Genomic DNA, 23207 nt, shown 5'->3' on the forward strand with positions numbered 1-23207 from the left:
ATTACTGAAACCTGGAATATAATATATATATAAATTAACCAACAACATTTTGAATAATGTATGAAGCATTTGGCATGATTGCATAAATATTAACTTTATATTAAGATATGTGAATGTGAAAAAAGCTCAAGACAGTAATATTAACTCCAAAAATGGCAAAAATTAGGTGAAATTCCACGAACCACTAAGTGCTTTATTTTTTTCTATTTTTTTCCAATTTTTAAAATCAATTTTTTCAGGAATTGGAAAAACTTTTTTTTTGGCGTTACGCCCTTAAACCTCAACCACCCACATACAACACATGTACAATATTACACATACATTATTGTAAGACACAAAAGCAGACCATTCTCGGTGGAGCGCATTCAGAGTTTCACCGTCACCCTCAACTATAGACGTATTTAAAAAGCATATTAGTAAAATCCACTTTATTTAGTCTGTACATACAGCACATGTACAATATTACACGTACATTGTACAACATGAACGCAGACCATTCTCAGTGGAGCGCATGCAGAGTTCATGTGAGGACACGAGGGAGTTTAGACTCTGGATTTCAGGCTGGGGCAACTCGCAGCAGCAAAGCAAACCGCACCACCCCACTGTACTGTACTGCCAGTCTCTTCACATTTCCACACACTATCCACAAATCACAAGGACTTGCTACGGGGGCCTCGTGTGGATTTGGTGTGGTCTGTCTGCAGGCGGGCTACCACCACCACCACTGCTGCCTTGTCTATTATAAACTGAAATTCCCTCAGCACTTTATAATAAGATAACACTGCTTTTTACAGAAAAATGTATTTGAAGGGTTTGAAACTGCACAGTGTAGCCTTTCAAACCATGATCGATACACGTCTCTCAAGCTGGTTAACTCACAAATATTTTTGCAGGAAACTCTGCTTGTATGTCTTAAACAAGTGCTAAGCTTCAAGAGGCTCTTTCTCCCATGATTCATCTACCCCACGATCCCAGAGGACTACTGTAGTGGTGGTGTCACGTAGCCACATAGCCCACAGGAGGGAGAGAAGGGGTTGATTCAAAAGGCAAACTATACAATCGAGCCACTTTCCCTGTTAAAAGAGGATTCTCAGCTCTCACCCAGCCCCTTTCATCCACAAACAGGAGGGAGGGCTGGGGCTTCAGAGGGAGCAGGCTTACCTAGGCTTAGAACCGGGACTTAGAGCCTACAGTACGCGGTGTTGAGGCAGACTACAGTGCAAACACTCACTGCCAGGCAGGCCACAGCTCCGGCTCCGGTTTCGCCGGGATAAAGTCAACGAGTCCACAAATAATGTGCCAAGCGCCCGGGGCGTCCTGGGGTGGCCATCAGTCAGATGAGAGCCTGGTTTTTAGGTGATAAGGAGGAGAGTCAAGAATATGGTGGTGGTGTGTGTGTGCGTGTGTGTGTGTGTGTGTGTGTGTGGCGAGGGGGGGATACTGTACTGTGGTTAGCTAAGACTGCGGTGTAGAGTCTTTGCCAGTAGGCTAAATGCTGATTCAGTTGCCCGAAATGTAATAGCGGGGTAGGTCCATTTCTGATGGCACCGAACCAGCGGCTGTCCCGTGGAGAGAGCCTTCAGGGCAGTGAGTGCAGAGCATTTCGCGGACAGACGACGACAACAAACTACTTACGGGCATCAGCTTTGAAAGCCTGGTGAAAGATAGACTCGAGTCCCCAAAAATGTGAAAGAGACAGCCACTGACAGCTAGGTCTACAGCCTGAGCTCTTAGCTTAAGTTTGTGGATTTTCTTGTCTACAAAAATGTATCTCCCCTTCCCCTCTAAACTACAGTACAGTATATCAACTGAGTAAATTACAAAATGGGGGCTTGTTGGCGATCATGGAAAACATTCAGCTGGACCTCATATGCATGCATACAACAATATACTCCAAAGACCAGTGAGAAAACAAGCCCAGCCATGTGGGTGGACAGTCTCTGGCACACAATGACCCGCCTCAGTACTTCAGTCCAACGCTGTCACAACTTGTTTTACTTCACATATGACGCTAACTGGTTTCAGCAAAGCATGTGAAGCTACTCAAAGAAGGTCAGAAATTCATCACAATACAACAACTCAGTGGTTCTGATAGGAAGTACATTCATGGGGCAGTAATAATATACAAGGGGTCAGTGCGAATTAAGCACACTGTCCCTTGGGGGCTACTGGGATTTAGCTGGTACTGTGACCTTTCTTTTTATCCTCATGCAAGTCTTTATTATTATCCTTGGAGGGGAAGAGAGGTCTGTCTACTCTACTGCATTTGACTTATCTGGGTGGGTGGCTGGATACATATACTGTACATTCACATAGAGGAGTGAGCTAGAAAATGTGCCCAGAGACTAAGGAGGTCTACCGTCGATCTACCTAGCACCCAGGAAGGAAGAATTTGGGGGAGGAACCTTGGTCAATCTGGGACGATGCAGGGTTTCCCCCAGCACACTTTACAGTTAAGGCGCCCACATTGACAACAAACACCTACCACCTTGACTACATCCCCTTAAAAGATAAATGTTTTGTACTGTGAATTTGATTTTCTATAGTTGGTTTACCAAAGTAATGTAAAAAAGACATGTATTTTCTCCGGGTTTCATATATTTAATATGAATCTTCCAATGAAGATTAGGCCTATTAGCCCTAGGTCTCTAATGCAGCCGAACCCCCACCCACCTTGACTAACAGAATTTCGGTCAGAAACACTGCTACAGGTTCTTTCTGATATTCTAACTCCCGTTCTCCTTTGTGGTCGTGGCCTCATGATGACGTCATTGACGACAGAGGTTTATTTAAATATCTCGCAAAATCGCAATTCAAATGTCATTTTCTCCCATTTGCAATGGGATATTGAATGGGGAATACTCCCCAAAAAGTTGTTGTGGCTAGAAACTTTATTATTTTCTCCAAAGAGGCGGGGTGTTAGCAGAGCGCGAAGCCACAAGCACAGGTTGAGGACAAAAGTTAGGATACTGAAAAGAACCCTGTGAACTTGGGGAAAGTCCTGCACAAACCACAACCACCCAACTTCCAATAACAGAAGCAGTTGCCAAAGCAGTAAGCTTCAGCCTGTGTTTACCGTCGCCTCGAACCAATTTCACAGAGGATCAGGAGCTATTTAATAAGGTGAACTCTGTTAAGATCGAAGCGATTGGATCTGATTTCACCCAGTCACTAATGTTTGGTCATGTTGTGTGACCAGTAATGCGCCCATATGCAACACATCATCACTAAAACCGTTCCCTCAACAACAACAACAACCCCCCAACCCCCCCCCCAGTTTGCCAACTGTCCATGTTATAACACCACCCCTGAGATTTCCTGTATCACACCCTGACGTAACATGTAGGGAAATGAAACGACAATTGAGCGGAAGCTTATGGGTGGCTAATACCCGGCTACTAAAGATGCCACCCAGGTGGTGGAGGTGGATTGGCCTTGTTCTGTCAGCCAATCAGCTTAGCCCTCAATACTGTCCAGTGTTGCCAAACAACAGGGGGATGGATGTGCATGACCAGCTTACCTAGACTTAATACAGAGCACCTGGTGAGATGCACACACGAGAGAGAGAGAGAGAGAGAGAGAGAGAGAGAGAGAGAGAGAGAGAGAGAGAGAGATGGATTTCTAAGCAAACACTGGCTTGCCACAGGGCCGCCGGTGGTGGGGGTGGGGGTGGGGATGTTGTCCCGGGCCCAGGGAGATAGGGGGCCCAGAATTGGGTGCCTATTACATTGTATGTATTGGGTAGGGAGCCCTTTCAGATTACTTTGTCCCAGGCCCAGCAAAAGCTGTCAATGGCCCTGCTTGCCACCACCCCACCCCACTACACATCTAGCCTCGGGTTTCACGGAGGATGGACTTGATAGGATAAAATACATGGGATGGAACAGGCCTACTGCTGCTTGTGCTTACTGCCAGCCCGTGCCGTCTGTCTGTTAGCCAGGTATGTGGTGTAAACTTTCACTGGCTTGAGTGAGCACACAAACACACAAACACTGAAACCCACACTTATTCTAGCAAAAAAGAGCATCAGAAGGAATGGCAGGAGTGGCAGCAAAGGCAATGGCAGTAAAAGCAGCAGCAGCAGCAGCAGTGGCGGCAGCATCACTGCAGAGCCTGTGGGAGAAGCATTCAGCCTTTTCTTTGCTGCCGGTCCACAGGAACACAGAGCCTGCTATTTTTGGATGTGAAAGAGCAGCATCGGGAGGGGAGCGGAGAGGAGTGGGACGGGAGAGGAGAGGAACAGGAGAGGAGGGTGGCAAGAGATGCAGAGCTAGGTGTGTGTGTGTGTGTGTGTGTGTGTGTGTGTGTGTGTGTGTGTGTGTGTGTGTGTGTGTGTGTGTGTGTGTGTGTGTGTGTGTGTGTGTGTGTGTGTGCACAACCGTGGCTTGTCACAGAGGGTGAGACGCATCCGTTTGTAACACATTTCTTGCCATGTCTCCCAGGAGGAGGGGTGGATGGATCACGGCTTCCTTGAGCATCTAGTGCAGGAAAAAAACAGGCCAGTGCTTGGACAGCCTGTACTGACCACGGTTAAGTGACAACAACAGCACCAGGGACACCCGTCAGCCAGTGACAGCTTTCTGCACAACGGCACAATCAAAACATCCCCCTGCCTGAAACCTCTTGGAGCATCTTTGACACAACAAACATGGTACCACCACCACTACACACATGGACAAAAACAACAGCAGCACAGCAAAAAAAACAATGCTACCTTGCTAAAATGCTAAAAAAAAACAAAATAATCACAGGAGCGTTGTAACGTCAAGCTCTCTTAACATGGAACCACAGAGGGCTCTTATTTCAGGCAGTAAACACTCCCCAGCTCCAGTGCAGGACAGCTGCCATCTGAATCAATAAAGCCCCACCAATAAGCCTCCCTACACCAGAAAGCAAATAATGTGAGCTGGCATTATCAGCCATTTGTGCTGCCCTCCTTCCCCTCCCCTCTCTGCTCTGCTCTGCTCTCCTCTCCTCTCTCCGTTTACTTTCCATTCTCTCCCTTTCTCCCCTCTCCCGCTCCCTCTGCCTCTCTCTCGCTCCCTCTCTGCATCTCTTTAGAGCGCACACAACAACAGAGCGAATGATGACACAGCACTTGCAGGTGAGGGGAGCTGCATTGCCGTGGCAACAGCAGAGAGCCAGTGATGCACTAAGCACCACCTCCAGAGATGACCTCACCACTCGAGAAGCAAAGAAACAGCTCCAGGGAACCAACCAACCGACTGGCAGCCGGCAAAAAAGAAAATGAGCGAGAACTAATTTAGCCACATGGAGAGAGAGAGGGAGAGAGAGAGAGAGAGAGAGAGAGAGAGAGAGAGAGAGAGAGAGAGAGAGAGAGAGAGAGAGTACCCACTAGCTACGGAAGATAATAAATCCACCATCCGCCTTTTAAGTCTCACTTTATTGTTTTGTAGGTCTTCTTCTCTCTGAAATGGGAACATAACCTAGTGAACAAAAGCGTGGCAAAATGATATATGGTCTTTAAACGATCTTTAAGGCGCTTTAAAAAGCCCTCGGATCAGATGTGCAGTGCTGCTGCACGCTTACATGCTTGCCAGCTTTTCACCTGCAAGAGAAACTGTGCCATGTTGAGCGGCTGCCAAAAAAGAGGGGAGGCATGAGAGAGAGAGAGAGAAAGAGAGAGAGAGAGAGAGAGCACTAGGAGGGTCAGTAAGGTGCAGATTAATACACACTCGCGCCACTGCGAAGTTCATGGTCGCTGTGTGATGAATGGGCGAGATAGCGAAGCGCCCTCAGCTCTGTCTTGGTGCAGACAGGCAACCTCCCCAATTTATCCTCCCCAGCCAGCAGGTTCCCTCCAGCAGCCCTTCCTCTCTTTCTCTTCCGCTCTCTCCCTCCCTCCCTCCCTCTCCCTCCCTCTCCGCACCTCAGGACGTTTGCATTTCTTCTGACTGACTGAACAGGAGAAAAGCATAAAGACCCACTAACAGAGGTATAACTGATACGACTGTGACAATAATGATAAATTACATTTTGCCAATATTTTCCTTCGACTGAGGGTTGGTTTAGTGGCTCGTGCCGTCTAATGAAATGGGGATCTGAGACGAGATCATCAGATCAGATATGTAAATACAATACAAAAGTCGATATACAGTCAGCTAGTTTAGAGTCACGTGACAGGGATTCGTCATTCTTGGAAAATGAATTCCTCAATATAAACAGGTGCACCTGTGATATATAAACTATGGAGGCCGGATTTAAAATAGTTTGGAAAACACTCTCCATTCCATTTCATTTCCATTCGTCCACATTGTGGTTGTGGTTGCTCATGAACCTCCTCTGAATGTGAGACCCTTAAAAGTCATTCACTCGCCGCATTCCCAACAAGAAACTTGTAACCTTGTCATTCCCAAATCAACAACAAAAAACATGTGCATCAACACCTAAGACATAACACATGCCTTTGCACAATGAAAATAAAGTGCTCTCATAAATAACCCAAATGAGCTCATCCTCTACAGAGTGCATGCATTTCACTTCTTAACCGTTAAGAGTGTTTCGTCACACCGGTGTGACGGGAATGTTCGGGCAGGGAAAGTTCTATAGAAGTCTGGGCGTCTTACAATACAATTAGGAATTTTAGAATCTTGCATTGTTATAGAACGCATTCTTTTTATAGAATGTTCAAAAACCCACAACATCCACTTCATATCTGGCTGTTAGGTGTTTGGAAACAAAGGAGCAGCAGCGCTACTGTATTGGGTGATGAGAGTCATGCGTGTTGTTGTTATCTGTCAGTGGCATGCTGTGATTCACCGCCTGCCCTGCGGTCACAGACAATTCATCTGTGTCTGTTTGGAAGCCATGTCATTCAGTCAGTGCACACTGGACCGCATGATTCACCAAAAGCATAAGCAGCACACAGACACACACACAACTAACTTCACCAGGAATCCAGGGCCAGCTCTTAACATCTTCTGCATGTCCATAGACACAGGCATGCACACACAGCAGGTTCTCTGACACACACACGCGCACACACACACACACACACACACACACACACACACACACAGCAGGCTCATGTGTCTTCAGGCATCTGCTGTTTCTTCACCCCTCATCCAGCTTGACATGAATCAACAGAGAGAGAGAGAGAGAGAGAGAGAGAGAGAGAGAGAGAGAGAGAGAGAGAGAGAGAGAGAGCTGGGGCAGGAGCAGGAGCAGGAGCAGGAGCAGGAGCAGCAGTGAGGGGGTTGTGGGGGCCATGCCTGGCTGAGCTGCCTGCGAGAGAGAGTAGTGCATGTGCGGTGTGTGGTGGTGTGTGTTTGTGTGCATGCGTCACGTCAGAGTGACGAAGGCACTGATGGGTTGCTGTGGTTCATTCATGGATGACACACCCCCCAATGGTGAGCGTGCTAATAGGACACCGCTGCCCATGTGAGCCTTTATGGCGGCCCCTCAGCCAATCATGACGAGGCTCCCTGCTAAGCGCACTCCACTGGCTCACATGCTGTTTCTGCATGTGTACGTACACCACACACACACACACACACACACACACACACACACACACACACACACACACACACACACACACACACACACACACACACACACACACACACACACACACACACACACACAGCTCCATACTTCTCCGCTACTAGTTAACAACAGGGATCAGAGATCAATCCCATACACACTTGAAAGCAGCACAGAAAAACACACACAAACACATACACACATGCACAGACATGCGCACACACCAGCCAGTGGCAAAACACTGAAGGGAACCAAGTGTTATGGTATGGCATAATAATAATAAGATGGCTACCCCTAAGGGAAAAAAATGCTATAACACCCGCCACCCCCACCCCCCATTGAGTCATCTCCTGTTACCAGAGCAGCAGGAGAGGGGAGCCAGGCTGTCACTACCAGGAATACTTAATAGGCCCCAAGATGACACCAGAGGGGCTCAAAAGCCATCATTCATTCAATTACCCAAATTCATTAAGTTGCACTTCCAACCCCAAAACATATGAAGTCAATATTGCACATATGCATTATAACGCATGAAAAAAAAAGGTTGACTGTAAAATATACCTCGTTGCTGTCAGATTATGCAACTATGTTAATCCCTTGAAATGCTCGGACTTCCAATTCCCCAGAGTGTCGCTGAATTTCCATGCAATTGTACACGCATATCTGAGTTTCATGTAGTCCATACAGAAGAAGAAAAAGAAAAAAAATGTTTTTAATCCCAAAAACTATCCGAGGCTCCACCAAAATTGCAAAAGAGGATGCAGCTAGGCTCGTCATGCGCATCACAGATGATGACCCGCCCCCCTCTCTCCCTCCCTCGCCCCTTCGCAAAGGGAGCGCAGACTTTTCTGAAGGTAAACAACAGCCACTCCCCCTACAGACAGACAACCCAAGACGGTTACAGCAGAGAAGAGGCTGCGTTATTCGAAATTACGTGTAACCTTATCCAGCATCCAGGCTTCATTTCAACATTACAGGTCATGACTTTACTGACCATTTCCTGGCATGACATGACCACACTAATTCGACTAGGTTGACGGCTGTAGCTTAGGACAGGAACTTGTCCAGCCAACGGCCAATCTGACAAATACGTTCAGAATCTCACCCGACCACCATATGGTCGCACGGCTGCCGTAGTATTGCCCAATCCCAACCGAAAAACGTCTACAACCCCTCAACTCAGTTTTTACTTGCCAAACACCGGAGACTCAACTACGACCAATCATACAAGCACCCTGCTTCGACATGGTTCCTCGCGACAGGCAGGACACGCTTGCACGAGCCTCGCATAGATAGCTCTAAAAGCTTGAAATGTGCGACCTGGTGAACAACAAACACATCAGCACACCCAAGTACAACACACGGTGATCCAAAGTGTCACTATACCTGGCTGCTGTTTCCACAATGTTCGTTATCCCAGCATATTGTGTAAGATTAAAATGTCGATTGTGAGACATACAACACACCTTACCAGATTGAAGAATTCCAAGCATAAAGTTAGCTGCCCTTACCAACAAATATGGTCATACAAGTTAAAACTGTCATCTGACCTACATGCATGCATCATCTGAACATAAGCTAGCTATCACTGTCAAGTGCGTGCAACGTCCCCCACCAAACATTAGCCAGCACATTAGAGTGTGCATAGGAGACCAACAGAGGAGCTCTTTACCTTTTCTGTAGAAAGTGTAACGTCCTCGATACTGGACGATATCGGGGTATCAGGATGCCATCTGAAGCTACACACATGTAGCTTCAATGATCCAACAGTCGCCAGAGGTACCAGGGCAGCTAGACAGCTAGCTACTTAGCCAACACGCAGAGTTTCCACCGTTAGTACGAGTCCAAATGCTGCTCTGACAGCACGTAGCCAAGATGCGCTCTCCAAAGAGTGAAAATTAAACTACCTTACGACAGTCCTACTCAGCTGGAAGATCTGTGCGCGACTCGCCAAATTCACTCTGAAGACTGCGACGAAGGGTTACGCAGCCTTCCGTTTCAATAGAATCACAGATGCCTGCTGACTTTCTCAGGGCATCATGCGTAATCCAAATTAGCAAGCTAATGTTATTAAATCACCATCTGAAAGAACTAGCAACCTTATGTTTATCAGCTTGTGTTTAGTATTAAGCAGGCTAGCTGGTAAGCTAACCGATTGAAGCTGGGAAACCATGCCGCATTTCAATGGTTGTTTAGGTTTTAGTCTTGTGTCAATCAGGTAGTACTAATGGTACATGTAAAGTGCACGTCTCGCACTCAAATGAATCGAAAGTGCCTACAGAGCGATCAATTCCAGAGGCTACAATCAACAGTGAGAGGCTAAGTTGCTAACGTACTTGTGCGTCGTTCTGCTTAAAACATTTCGACTTCTCATCTCCCCCCATGCTACTTCTTTCGTGCTCCTTGCTATGCTGTTGAACAGTGTACACACTGAGTCGTGCAACCATACAACAGAATAAGCTCATACTTAAAACTCTTTTGGCGCCATATTAATGACGTACTTACAATTCGCCCTTACCAACAAGCATACTACAAGTAGGCTACTTTTACATTATACCAATGTACCAGCTGCACCTAAAACAACATCAACTTTACGTACCTGTCAAGTTTCTTCAAAGAGTGATAGCAACCATTAAGATAACGTCAATGGCTTGTCGAATCACTAAATGGGGCGGTTCGTGATATAATCGTCCATTTTACATGGAGGACGATAGGAGCGAGTATCAACAAAACAGTTTTGTATCTTCTACAACGCCCAAGTTGCTGAAGCAGATTCCGTACGATAAACGCGGTTCGACCCAGTCGAACTTTTTAATCAAACACGCAAATCTTCAATCCCCGTGTAACACTATTGACGTTGACGAAGTGTGCCTGGCACATTCACATAACGTTAAGTAATGTGCGCTTCCTCGTGTTAGTAAGGTGGGTTCAGGTGCTCAGTTCATCTTGTCTGGTTAACAGTCCCATATGAGATGTGGCAATCAAAGGTGCGTCGAATTGAACATCCTTTTCAATTATAGTGAAACCTGATTCTGTTGTGTGATGAATATTTCATAATTTGCTTTATGGAATCCAAGTGTCCAAAAGAAGCGTTTTGGTGCCAACAATGAATAAAATGAGTTTACTTCATTCTGGATCAGTGTTCTGGATGCATGTTCGAAATCTCATCAGTCTCATCCTAGTCCTTGTCAATGGAAATGTATGATTCATTCTTTAGAGGAGTGCGATTAGAAGTCAAAGTATTTTTTTTTTTTTTTAGTATGCAGTATAACATTCAATACAGCTTGCACACATCACATGCGAACCGCATAAAAGACATTAGTTAATGGTAATTATATGCCAAAATACTTACTGCAATATGGCAAGCAAATAAAATTGTTCAACTGAAATCATGGTACACAAAATGACAAGAAGACTGTCTCAGTCCTTGCAAATCGAAGGATGCATTATAATAATTAATTAAGTTGGATATTTGGATAGATTTTGAGTCTTACTGTAGATGGTGCCAACTTCTAATAGGCCTACAATTTCATACCCATATAAAAATTTACAACAAGCATAGGCTAGTGCCACTGTACAGTAGCCTAGTAGAGGTAGAATGCGAAAAATGTATATGATGTCTTCTAAAAATTAATCTAAATTGTTCTAGATGTTAAAACCGTATACAACGTGATGACTTCGCCCTCTTGAGGCCACAAGCGAGCAACGACAAACCATGGTATAAATATGTAATGTGTACGCTTGGCCGCAGAGTGGCACTGTCTGTAAATGCAATGAGTGAAGATACCAATTAACGCATGCGCATTAGGTATCTGGGGAAATTGAGAAACGTGAATTTTGTCTGTGGTGTTGATGACCGCATGTAAACATGGCTTCTGGCGACGTTGAAGACTTTATTGAACAAAATAGGCAGTTGGCTGACCAGGTAGAAACATACCGCACGATATCAGAGAGCGAGAAGCACTGGAAGTCGAGGAGGGAATTTATCTTGCGGAACATAAACGACTTTGAAGATCCTCATCTAGACCATCTCCTCGCCTTGTCCATGGTGTGGGCAAACAATGTTTTCCTTGGCTGCAGGTAAGCGTTTACTTCCATCAGAAATGTTTAAGCATTTGAGAGGAGGCTTTGGAAAATATAATCACGGCATCTCTTTTCTTTCGTTTTGTCTCAGGTACAGTCCCGATCTCCTCGAGAGAGTCCAAGGAATGGCAGAGGGGGTTGTTGTGGAGGACGCTCCTGTATTTAAGACAAGGGACGAGATAGTCAAGCAGCAGAAGCAGGTATGTGTATGAGTGCTTTAACTGATTTTTCCTCTCATGGCGCATAGTAAATCTAGTCAACTGCTGCCGTTCTGTTTAGGGTCATTTCATGTGAAATCAGACGCTTTGGGACCCGACCGATCCGGATTTCAATCATACTTGGTGTGCCTTTTTAGTAGCACGGTAGCACCCCAGAACTGCATTGGTTTGAATCTGACACTAATATTAAGGGAGAAACAGACTAGGAAAGGTTCACATTTTAGGGTAGGACACTATACATTCAGCCTTGAATATATCAGTCAGTGTTAGTCACAAAAAGATGCCTGTGGTATTGTTTGAAAGCTCTTTTCTGGCTCTACATATTACACAATCAGCTTGGAATACAACAACTCTCAGAATATGAATTATGATACATTGAAAAATTAAAAATTGAATATCTTAAAAAACCTATATTTTAAAATGGCCAGTTCCTTGTCCAAACGTAGCCGGCAATGTCATTAGCAACACCTCAAATGCTGGTGTTCGGTTCTTTATTCATTTCAGAGAGAATTTGACTCACAAATATGGCATCATACAGACCACTTACTAATAATATGGTAATACCATAGTAGCATCACATGACAAAACAAAAACAAAACAAAAATGGTCAGTTTCCATGGTCCCAGGTTTCAGAAACTAAGGCAGATGTCCATTTATACACACCAAATGATGATATGTGAATGTTTGAACATTCCTTCTCTGTGTACCTGTGTCATCTTCCCTTTACCATACTTTAAAGAGATAATCAATGGGTACACTCTCATTTTGTACTCTACCAGTGCATTTGAAGCAGCAGCTGTGTCTTTTGTAGATAATGTATAAGTACGTCCCGTTGCAGTTAGGTTCCACTACCAGAAGCACATCCTGATGATCCATGACAAGTCTATCTGGTCTGAAGGGAAAAGTGAAGGATGGAGACGGTCCATGAGGATGCAGGAAGTTCAGTTTCACCTCTCCAGTGCTCAGCATACATTCCTCAACACATGCTAGCCACCAGTTGCCATCATATACAGCTACAACATACCCTTTGATGCTTGAAAATGTAACACATTCCTTTACTGAGCTCACTCTTTCAACTCCTTCTCTGAATGCGGAAAATGGCCTAATGTCCATTGACAATGGGCAGAAGCTGTGTAGTTTTTGAGTACCTGGACTAGTTATTGCAGATTCAAACCTCTTCAACAGGTTCTCAGCTTCATGATGGTGCATCTCTCTCAAGAACATCCATTGCCAGTTTGCCACAACAGAGATGTGCCATCATGAAGCTGAGAACCTGTTGAAAAGGTTGGAATCTGCAAGAACTATTCCAGGTACTCAAAAACTGTGCCCATTGTCAATGGACACAGTGTTAGGCCATTTTCAGCATTCAGAGAAGGCAGAGTTGAAAGAGTGAGCTCAGTAAAGGAATGTGTTACATTTTCAAGCATCAAAGGGTATGTTGTAGCTGTATATGATGGCAACTGGTGGCTAGCATGTGTTGACTGAACTTCCTGCATCCTCATGGACCGTCTCCATCCTTCACTTTTCCCTTCAGACCAGATAGACTTGTCATGGATCATCAGGATGTGCTTCTGGTAGTGGAACCTGTAACTGCAACGGGACGTACTTATACATTATCTACAAAAGACACAGCTGCTGCTTCAAATGCACTGGTAGAGTACAAAATGAGAGTGTAGCCATTGATTATCTCTTTAAAGTACGGTAAAGGGAAGATGACACAGGTACACAGAGAAGGAATGTTCAAACATTCACATATCATCATTTGGTGTGTATAAATGGACATCTGCCTTAGTTTCTGAAACCTGGGACCATGGAAACTGACCATTTTTGTTTTGTCATGTGATGCTACTATGGTATTACCATATTATTAGTAAGTGGTCTGTATGATGCCATATTTGTGAGTCAAATTCTCTCTGAAATGAATAAAGAACCGAACACCAGCATTTGAGGTGTTGCTAATGACATTGCCGGCTACGTTTGGACAAGGAACTGGCCATTTTAAAAGATAGTTTTTTTAGATTTTTAATTTTTCAATGTATCATAATTCATATTCTGAGAGTTGTTGTATTCCAAGCTGATTGTGTAATATGTAGAGCCAGAAAAGAGCTTTCAAACAGTACCACAGGCATCTTTTTGTGACTAACACTGACTGATATATTCAAGGCTGAATGTATAGTGTCCTACCCTCACATGTGAACCTTTCCTAGTCTGTTTCTCCCTTAATATTAGTGTCAGATTCAAACCAATGCAGTTCTGGGGTGCTACCTTGCTACTTAAAAGGCACACCAAGTATGATTGAAATCCGGGTCGGTCGGGTCCCAAAGTGTCTGATTTCACGTGAAATGACCCTTTAGAAACTCTTCGTTGACCTATAGGATGCTACAGTATGGCGATGATCACTGATTTGTAAACATCCACAATGCCATGATGCTCCCGGTTCAAAATGCTCCGGGGCATGTGTTGGCAAACTGGCCCCTTTACCGATGCTGTGTATACTATGCACACATTCAGTGAATGAACTCTCTGAACACTTATGGACTCTCACATTGTCCATGACATACAGTGAGTCCAATATGTATTTGATCCCTTGCTGATTTTGTTGGTTTGCCTACTAACAAAGACATGATATGGATGATATTCTAATATGGAGAGACAGAATATCAAAAAGAAAATCTAGAAATTAACTGAAGAGAATATATATTAATTTATTTCCATTTCATCGAGCAAAATAAGTATTTGATCCCCTGCCAACTGATTACAGTTCCGGGCCCACAGACCAGATGGGCACTTCCGATCAACTTGTCATCTGAATTAAAGACACCTGTACATACTAACATGCATAAAAGACACATTGAATCAGCAGAATCAGTCCATAGTATGAGTGAATCAGTCACACTCCAACCTCACCAGCATGGGAAAGACCAAAGAGTGGTCAAATGATATCAGGGACACGATTTTAGACCTAAACAAAGATTAAATGGGCTGCAAAACCACAAGAAAGAGACAGGGTATTAATGACCCAGCTGTTGATGCATTTCTTCCAAAATGTGAGGAATACAAAATGACTATCCATCAGCCTGTCTGGGGTTCTATACAAGATTTGACCTTTTGTAGGGATTTGATAATCATGAGAACAGAAATAAATCACCCTAGAGCTATACGGGATGAACTAGGCAATGATATCAAAGCTACTGGGACCAAAATCACTGAGAAAACTACTGGTAGCACTTAATGCCACAGAGGTTTAAAATCATGTAGTGCACACATGGTACCTCTACTTCAGAAGGAACCTGTGCAGTCCCACTTGAGGTTTGCCAACGGACATCAGACTGGTTTAGGATATGATAAGGAGGTGCTGTAGTCAGATGAAACCAACATCAAGCTGTTTGGCCTTATCACAATTCAATGTGTTTTGAGAAAGAGTACTGCTGTCTATGATCCCAAGAACACCCTCCTCACCATCATGCATGAGAGTGGTATCATTATGGTTTGAGGGTGTTTGTCTGGCCAAGGCACAGGACAACTTCACATTATCAATGAATGGATGGAGGGAGACATGTAATGTGCAGTCCTGAGTGCAAACGTCCTTCCCTCCACCACTACACTGATGGGTGGGCCATTGTTGGATCTCCCAACATGACAATAATACACAACATACAGTCAAAGCAACGAAGGAGTGGCTCAATAAGAAGCATATTAAAGTCGTGAAGTGGCCTAGACAGTCTCCAAATATTAACCCTATAGTAATTCTATGGAGAGAACTGAACCTCCCATTTGCCAAGCTACAGCCACAAACTATTAATGTTTTAGAGATAATGTGCAAAGAGAAATGGGCAAAAATAGTTTCTACTATATGCACAAACATTGTCATTAACTAAAAGAAGCATCTAACCTCAGTGCTAGAAAACTAGGGCTTTGCCACAAAGCACTTTATCTTCTTTAGCTAGAGGGGTCAAATACTTATTACCCTAAATTAAATACAAATAAATTAAAATATATTATTTTAAGTTATTTTCTGGAATTTCTTTTTGATATTCTGTCTCTCCATGTTTGAATACATATTATCATAAATTTATAGACTGATCATGTCTTTATTAGTGGGCAAACGGGCAAAATCAGCAAGGGATCAAATACATATTGGACTCACTGTAGATATAGACATAGATATAGGCCTACGTATGTTGGCAAAACCTCAACATGGCTCATATTGTTAAACATGGCTCATATTGGTCTTCCTAATGCACAACAGTAAAGGCAACTAGAGCTCTGTATCAGGCAGGTAGTCCCTCAGATACATTGTTAATCTTTTTTCTTTCTTTCTTTTCAGCGGAACTGAGCTGTCATCAACATTGAGAGCACAAAGAAAAAGTTCCTAGTGTGGAAAAAAGTACTGGTCATTTTGGATTGATATTGTTTTAAGTTTTTTTTTCTTCTTCTTCTTTTACCCAAGTTTTACAACTGTACTGTTTAAAATGTTTTTGTACACTTTTTAATACAAATATACTCTAACTTGGTTTTGGGAATCCCAAAACAAGTCTTGCTCAATAGATGTATACCGCATGGACTTAAAATGTTCATCACCACCACCATACACACAATAATAAATGCATTCATTCAAGTTGTCTGAAAAATGTTTATTATCTTTATACAGCATATTATATGTATAAATTGTATTTCATATAGGGTAACTTAACAAAAAAGAAATATGCAACTGATCCTCTTCATATCATAGACACTAGTGACATTACCCTTACTTTGAAATTAGTATTTAAATGACTTCCATAATGGATTTATATTTGAACTGCAAGAGTTGTGTTAATCCCACTGGGGATGAAGAAAGATGTGGCTGTCTGTGTCTGTAGATTTTTGTGGAGCATTTTCAGGAGTCCAACATTGCACGCAACAGTCAACAATTATTTCACATTCTGTGTCATGGTCTGTTAATATGTCGGACCTTGAATCAACTCAAAGCTTGATTAAAAGTCACTCTCACACCTGGGAACAACTTTGACCTCGATATCTGAAACCCAACAACAGTAAAAGCTATTCCTTTCACAATATCATAAGCATGATACCAGTTCATCACTTAAAATAATGTAGCCTATTCTCACCACCAACTTTCCTAACAACAGTAACAGCATCAGTCCAAAAAGATATATTACAAATTCTGTCTGGAATAATTTATTTCACATCATGCAATAAAAATAACAATAGCACAATATTGTTTTATCTTAAAATTGGTTGGCAAGCATGTGATACCCCACTGACTGAATGTGTGATTTTTTTCTTCTTTTCTTATTTTTTCCCTCGTCCTTGATTACTTGTGGCACTTGAGTTCTTGGATGACTTGATAGACTGATGAGGTAAATGAAACTGAAGTATTTTTATATATATAAGAATGAGGAGGCACACTATGCAGTGTGGTGTTACGAGTCCACCCAGCTCTGCTCCACAATGGCAGACACTCGCTTCTCGTATTCCCGCTTGTTCTCTTGATAAAGCTGGGCCGCCTGGCTATTGGCTGGGCTATTGGGGTTTGGCTCATCCAACAGAGACTGTGTTGTGGATACAAGCAGATATAAAGGACAAGATTAGAGGTGATGCAATGCATGCTAATGTTTACTAAGTTTAGAAGAACGGGTGCATTTCTCAAAACCATAGTTGCTACCTACTCTAGCTACTTTGTTAGTTGCAATGCAATTTCCCAGTGCCAACTACTCAAGTTGCTAACGGCTAACAACTACACTTTTGAGAAATGCACCCCTGGTCAGCTGTATTATCATTGCCTATGTAATTAGGTCATGGTTGGGAATGTGTTCAGAATGTGTCTGTGTGTTTTCCAAGACAAAGGGCACATGAACCAAGATGACCAACCTGAATTGATGTAAGAATGGAGGACACATCATAGGTGGGGCTCCAGCGATTTTGTAGAATGTCTAAACATATACTTCCATCTGCATAAACTGATATACACAAAATGGTTAAAATCACAAATGTGGTTATCCAACACACAAAAAATCCCTTACAGTTATGTCTGTAGACTAGAAATCATTTGACACTGTGCATTTGAAAACTTACCATTTGGATGAAACATTTTGGAGCTAAATCTAACGGTAGGAGGCTTATTGGGGTATTCTTCTGAAAATTCTATCACAAGCTTAAATGTTCCTGTGGAAAGGGACAAAATAAAGGTTAATATACTACAAAACCATAAGTAGCCAATACTTATATGCACACCTAACAACATAACACCCTGTTACAAAAATAATGAATGGCCAGTTTTAACCCTAAAAGGTAGAGTAAGCTTATGTAAAATATTTAGTCGTTTACTTCCAGAATTAATACTGCCCATTCACAAATGTTAGAAATGTTTTTTTTCTTCTCAGCTCTAAGCTACAAAACATACTATACTTCAGACCACTAAATATTAGTTTATTACTTCATAAATATTAATGTAAAGATCACATTTTGGAATCGGCAGTAAAGTTGCAATGAGCAGCATAGTTGCACTGCTTACTGTGGCCACCATCCTCATGCTCTACCTTTAAAAGCCAATACTGAAATACTGAACAGCAGTTGAACCCAATAATCAAGCACCAGTCACTACCATGCATGTTCCTAAACAAATGTAGTCAGTTACTTTAATAGGTCTAGGTACTGTCGGTCATTGTGTGTGTGTGTGTGTGTACTTTTATATCTATCTATCTATCTATCTATCTATCTATCTATCTATCTATATATATATATATATATATATATATATATATATATATATACAGTGCCCTCCATAATTATTGGCACCCCTGGTTGAGATGTGTTAAAAGCCTTAAAATAAATTCAGTGTTTATTGCAGAAGAATACTGTCACACTGAAAATTGTAGAAAAATGTAGCCTTCAACTCAAATGAATTGTAAGAAAATAAAAAAATCCCTGACTAAAAAATAATTATTTTTCATTAAATCACCTGTTCCACAATTATTGGCACCCTTAACAATTCCCAGGAAATAAATATAATTGAAGCATTTCTGTCATTTCTACAGTAGTTTACAAAGTTTACCAGAGTATGTAGGAACATTTAATTAGTAATTCATCACTTCCTGTTTCCCTGGGGTATAAATATGACGTGACACCGAGGCCATTTCTCTTATCCACTCTTAAACATGGGAAAGACAAAGGAACACAGCATACAAGTGAGGCAGATGTGCGTTGACCTTCACAGTCAGGCAGAGGCTACAAGAAGATTGCCACTCAACTGCAGCTGCCCATATCCACTGTGAGAGGAATAATTAAGAAGTTCAAAACAACTGGAACAGTGGTAAACAAGCCTGGACGAGGACCCAAGTTTATTTTGCCACCACGCACAGTGATGAGGATGGTAAGAGAAATCAAAAGATCTCCAAAGCTCACTGTTACAGAATTACAACAAATGGTAGCATCCTGGGGTCACAAAGTCTCCAAATCAACCATCAGGCGCTGTCTACACGCCAACAAGCTGTTTGGGAGGCATGCACGGAGAAAACCTTTCCTCACTCACAATCATAAACGCAAGCGTCTGGAGTTCGCCAAGCGGTATTGGGGCTTCAACTGGGACCGTGTGCTTTGGTCAGATGAGACCAAGATTGAGCTTTTTGGCAACAAACACTCTAAGTGGGTCTGGCGTACCACGAAAGATGTGCATGCTGAAAAGCACCTCATACCCACTGTGAAGTATGGGGGTGGGTCAGTGATGCTGTGGGGCTGTTTCGCTTCCAAAGGCCCTGGGAACCTTGTTAGGGTGCATGGCATCATGAATGCTTTGAAATACCAGGACATTTTAAATCAAAATCTGTTGCCCTCTGCCCGAAAGCTGAAGCTGGGTCGTCACTGGGTCTTTCAGCAAGACAATGACCCTAAACATATGGCCAAATCTACACAGAAATGGTTCACCAGACACAAAATCAAGCTCCTCCCATGGCCATCTCAGTCCCCTGACCTCAACCCCATTGAGAACCTGTGGGGTGAGCTGAAGAGGAGAGTACAGAGGAGAGGACCCAGGTCTCTGGATGATTTAGAGAGATTCTGCAAAGAGGAATGGCTGAAGATCCCTCTTTCTGTCTTTTCCCATCTTGTGAAACATTATAGGAGAAGATTAGGTGCTGTTTTGTTGGCAAAAGGGGGTTGTACAAAATATTAACACCAGGGGTGCTAATAATTGTGACACACATTATTTGATGTCAAATAATTATTTCTTTATGTGGGATTTTTTCCCCACTGAATAAATGCACTTGTATTGAAGGTTGGATTTTTCTCTTTTTTTCCATTAAGGTCCCATATTATTTAGAAAAAAAATAAAATAATTGGAAGCTAAAAAACACATCTCAACCAGGGGTGCCAATAATTATGGAGGGCACTGTATATATATATAAAAATTAAAAAGAGATCCACACCACTAATATACATACAAATAAAAAACTAACTAACCCGTCTTTGCATCTGCACTTATATTTGTATATTTCCTGTGTTCTTTGTAGCTGCTGGTGATGTTGGCTATGATTATGTCCTCTTTTGAAAGTCACTTTGGTCATAAAGCATCTGCCAAATGCAATGTAATGTTATGTAAATAGACATGTACTGTATTTCATACTGAGTGATCTGTACTTACCATCCTCAAATGGTGTACCCACAGGTCTGAGGAGGGGAAAAAGACAAAAATGAATACTTCTATAACCATAAACCATGCTGATCACATAATTCCACATTCATAACATCCATGTTATTACTTCATAACTACAAAGTATTTGAATCCATTATCCATTCAGTTGTCATTCCCTCCTTCCACAGCCTACATCCTAATATGGTTTTGTTTATATGTTTGTGTGTAGCGATGGAGCACAAACAATGCTGCGCTTCGCAACTTACCCAAAAATAACCGCGTTCCATAACATTATGTTGTTTTCTGAGGGAGCCCCACTGACACCGGTTGGTGGGTCTTCTTGCAGCCTAAAAAATAAAGAGGGCATGTTACAGGGATTTTATTCTTGCATGCATATGAATACTACGAAAGCATAACATGCCATGGCATTAAGAGTTGTCCGCCTGCACTGTGCACGTGTGTGTGTGTGTGTGTGTGTGTGTGTGTGTGTGTGTGTGTGTGTGTGTTGGGTGGGGGGGAGGATTAAGTGCAATGCTGTAGAGTTGGGTCACCCCGGTCCAAATATCAGACCAAAATAGCCTTGTTGTCTTATGCTGGCACACAGTACAATTAAGCATGGAAAACAACTGTTCTCCATAGTAGGATGAGCAGCTTGCTCAGTCTATGGACAGGATGGATGTCTCATTCAATAAATATTACTATGTATGTAGTTGTAATATGATAACTGTACGACACTATTTGCATTATGATGTATCAGCCATAATATGGCTTTCACACCACCTGCATTGTCAATAACACAAACACCAGTAAAATACACTATTGCATTTCAAATGTGGATGGAACTAACATTTAGCTGAATTTACATCAGAGGTATAAGTTTGTCAACATTATTGCATCCCTATTCATTGCTTATGCTTATTGATGCAAAGCAGGGGTGGGGAACCATTATGACATATGACGTGTTTTGTGAAGGAAGTTTTAAAATCAAATTTGCAGTATAATTAAGTTGTGTTTTCAGAGGACCTAGTGAAGGTGGGGTCTGTTGTAGGTGTTGAAGGTGGCCACCTTCAATAGGCCCAAAGTGCAGGGGGAAATCCCGGTTAGTGTTTATAGTACGGCCCTTGGTGGACTTTACACAATTTGAAGTGGCCCTCAAAGGAAAACGGTTCCTCAAACCTGATGTAAAGACTACCACTTTCCCTGAAGGTTACATTTCAACTGATGCATTGTGCCATCTGATTAATTTGTCTTATGTACAGGTGGTACTAAGCACACTACAAGCATCTTGTCCTTACAGTCCACCGGGCTAGAAGTAATAGTTCTACCTCTCACTGATTCTGTACCAATTTTCCTGTTGAGTTGTGGGCACCCATGTATTTATGTGCAGCAACATCCACTGTCCTACAAAACCCATGCACCTTATAAGCGACAATGGTGGCCTGTAAAGTTGTATTTGTCGACTCTTATAAGCACACGCAGGGTATGTTATTTATAACTAATATTTATAAAATCCCACATGCAAGAACGACACAGTGGCAGGCTAACCTTACTTCACCTGAAAATGTAATTTCACTATGCTAGCGGGCTGCCCATGGCTGCCGCCGTGCAAAGACTACAACCTCACAAACTATTTGCAGTTACTATGACTGTGTGTACAGTAACCCACTTTATACTGGCATATGTTATGTAAGAAGAGGTAAACAATGAAATATGATCCCCCTAGTTTTGTCAAAACAACGTTTGAACACCTTCTTTGCAAAACAAACATAAGCGACAAATACCAACTTCTGACATTTCAGTGCCACCGCCTTTTAACACTGACGTTACTCGCATACGCAGCCACCTGGGTATTTGGATAATCCGTGATGTAGTATGCTTTTGGTTGCTATTTTTCATCATGCTAATAGGCTTTTGAGTAACACATCATCAGTTACGTTAGTCTACCCTACCCTACTCTTCATGACTAGCGTTAGCTAACAAATAGTCAATTGCTATGACAAACAAGCATTAGCATCGTCGTTGGAGCAATACTAGAAGTCTTTATATTGTATGGTGTGGCTATCCGCCACTCAAATGCACAATAACATTACCCCCTCAAAATAATGTAATAAACAAAAAGGGGCCTTAATACATGGTTTATAACAAAAGGTAACGCAATGATTCGTCAGGCCTTTTGTGGCAGTAGAACTAGCCTACTACGTCCAACCAAGCCTGACTAGCTAGCAGGCAGGACATTCTGAAATTGCTTTGGGTACTATCTTATTTTTAAGAAAACGTTTTTTCAAAAAAATAATATTACCTTTTGAAGTCTCTCATAAGTCGTCTTCTGGCCGGAGTGGACATTGTAATAACGCAGGGTTATTCACAGTGTCATAAAATGTTTCAACACCGGTAAGGCTGAACAGTGGTAGCAAAGCTTGTATTTTTCTTCTCCCAAACAACTATAGTGACGTCATATGCTTGAACAGGAAAATGATTAGATTCGATTCTAAACATTTGTTACAGTGCGATTACATTGTAACACCACCAATAAATTACATTTTCAGAAAGCATCCGGTATCGGTATTTCTGAGGGTTTTTTTTAGAGGGGACCACATTCCAGTGGTGGGGCGTATATGAATGATACTGTAGTTTCGTTTGCTACATCACCTACATTACAAAATGCGGTTGTGTTTATCATTCCACATTTGTAGCTCTAATAGGCCTAGTTTACAAAACTATTGTTGTGTCACATAATTGTGTCACAATTAACAAAATGGAAAATTCTG

At 42.4% G+C, this 23207-nt stretch overlaps 3 protein-coding genes across 6 annotated transcripts in view; 1 reads left to right on the forward strand and 2 right to left on the reverse strand.

The window, feature by feature from the left end:
- jade2 (jade family PHD finger 2) overlaps positions 1–10676 on the reverse strand; it is a 173104-nt gene extending 162428 nt beyond the window's left edge. Inside the window, exon 1 of one of the 4 annotated variants that reach the window (XM_063203926.1) lies at positions 10106–10676. Coding sequence is in view for 1 of the 4 variants with exons in the window: in XM_063203925.1 (XP_063059995.1) it covers positions 9843–9971 (129 nt within the window). In the remaining 3 variants the exon portion in view is untranslated. The other 3 variants (XM_063203925.1, XM_063203927.1, XM_063203928.1) reach the window with 3 other exon arrangements.
- Positions 10677–11260: 584 nt separating this feature from the next.
- Positions 11261–16425, forward strand: cdkn2aipnl (CDKN2A interacting protein N-terminal like). Its single transcript, XM_063203911.1, has 3 exons — positions 11261–11586; positions 11681–11789; positions 16135–16425. The coding sequence occupies exons 1-3, from the start codon at positions 11375–11377 to the stop codon at positions 16141–16143; spliced, it is 330 nt and encodes a 109-aa protein (XP_063059981.1). The 5' UTR covers positions 11261–11374; the 3' UTR covers positions 16144–16425.
- Positions 16426–17171: 746 nt separating this feature from the next.
- Positions 17172–23113, reverse strand: ube2b (ubiquitin-conjugating enzyme E2B (RAD6 homolog)). The gene is made up of 6 exons (XM_063203910.1): positions 22739–23113; positions 20706–20786; positions 20449–20474; positions 17886–17975; positions 17682–17770; positions 17172–17362 (listed from the first exon to the last, which is right to left on the reverse strand). Exons 1-6 carry the CDS (start codon positions 22780–22782, stop codon positions 17234–17236), a joined length of 459 nt encoding a protein of 152 aa, XP_063059980.1. The 5' UTR covers positions 22783–23113; the 3' UTR covers positions 17172–17233.
- Between the last annotated feature and the right edge of the window lie 94 nt (positions 23114–23207).

The sequence above is a fragment of the Engraulis encrasicolus genome, chromosome 7 (assembly GCF_034702125.1).
Source record: "Engraulis encrasicolus isolate BLACKSEA-1 chromosome 7, IST_EnEncr_1.0, whole genome shotgun sequence".
NCBI classification, from domain to species: domain Eukaryota; kingdom Metazoa; phylum Chordata; class Actinopteri; order Clupeiformes; family Engraulidae; genus Engraulis; species Engraulis encrasicolus.

What these genes read in the sequence shown, in the direction of transcription:
- cdkn2aipnl (XM_063203911.1), top strand. Translation starts at nt 11,375, where the DNA reads ATGGCTTCTGGCGACGTTGAAGACTTTATTGAACAAAATAGGCAGTTG. An exon ending in AATGTTTTCCTTGGCTGCAG is followed by an intron (nt 11,587 to 11,680) that starts GTAAGCGTTTAC and finishes GTTTTGTCTCAG; the next exon opens with GTACAGTCCCGATCTCCTCG.
- ube2b (XM_063203910.1), bottom strand. Translation starts at nt 22,782, where the DNA reads ATGTCCACTCCGGCCAGAAGACGACTTATGAGAGACTTCAAAAG. An exon ending in CAAAATGTTTCATCCAAATG is followed by an intron (nt 17,771 to 17,885) that starts GTAAGTTTTCAA and finishes TGTGTATATCAG; the next exon opens with TTTATGCAGATGGAAGTATA. An exon ending in CCATTCTTACATCAATTCAG is followed by an intron (nt 17,363 to 17,681) that starts GTTGGTCATCTT and finishes TCCACAACACAG; the next exon opens with TCTCTGTTGGATGAGCCAAA.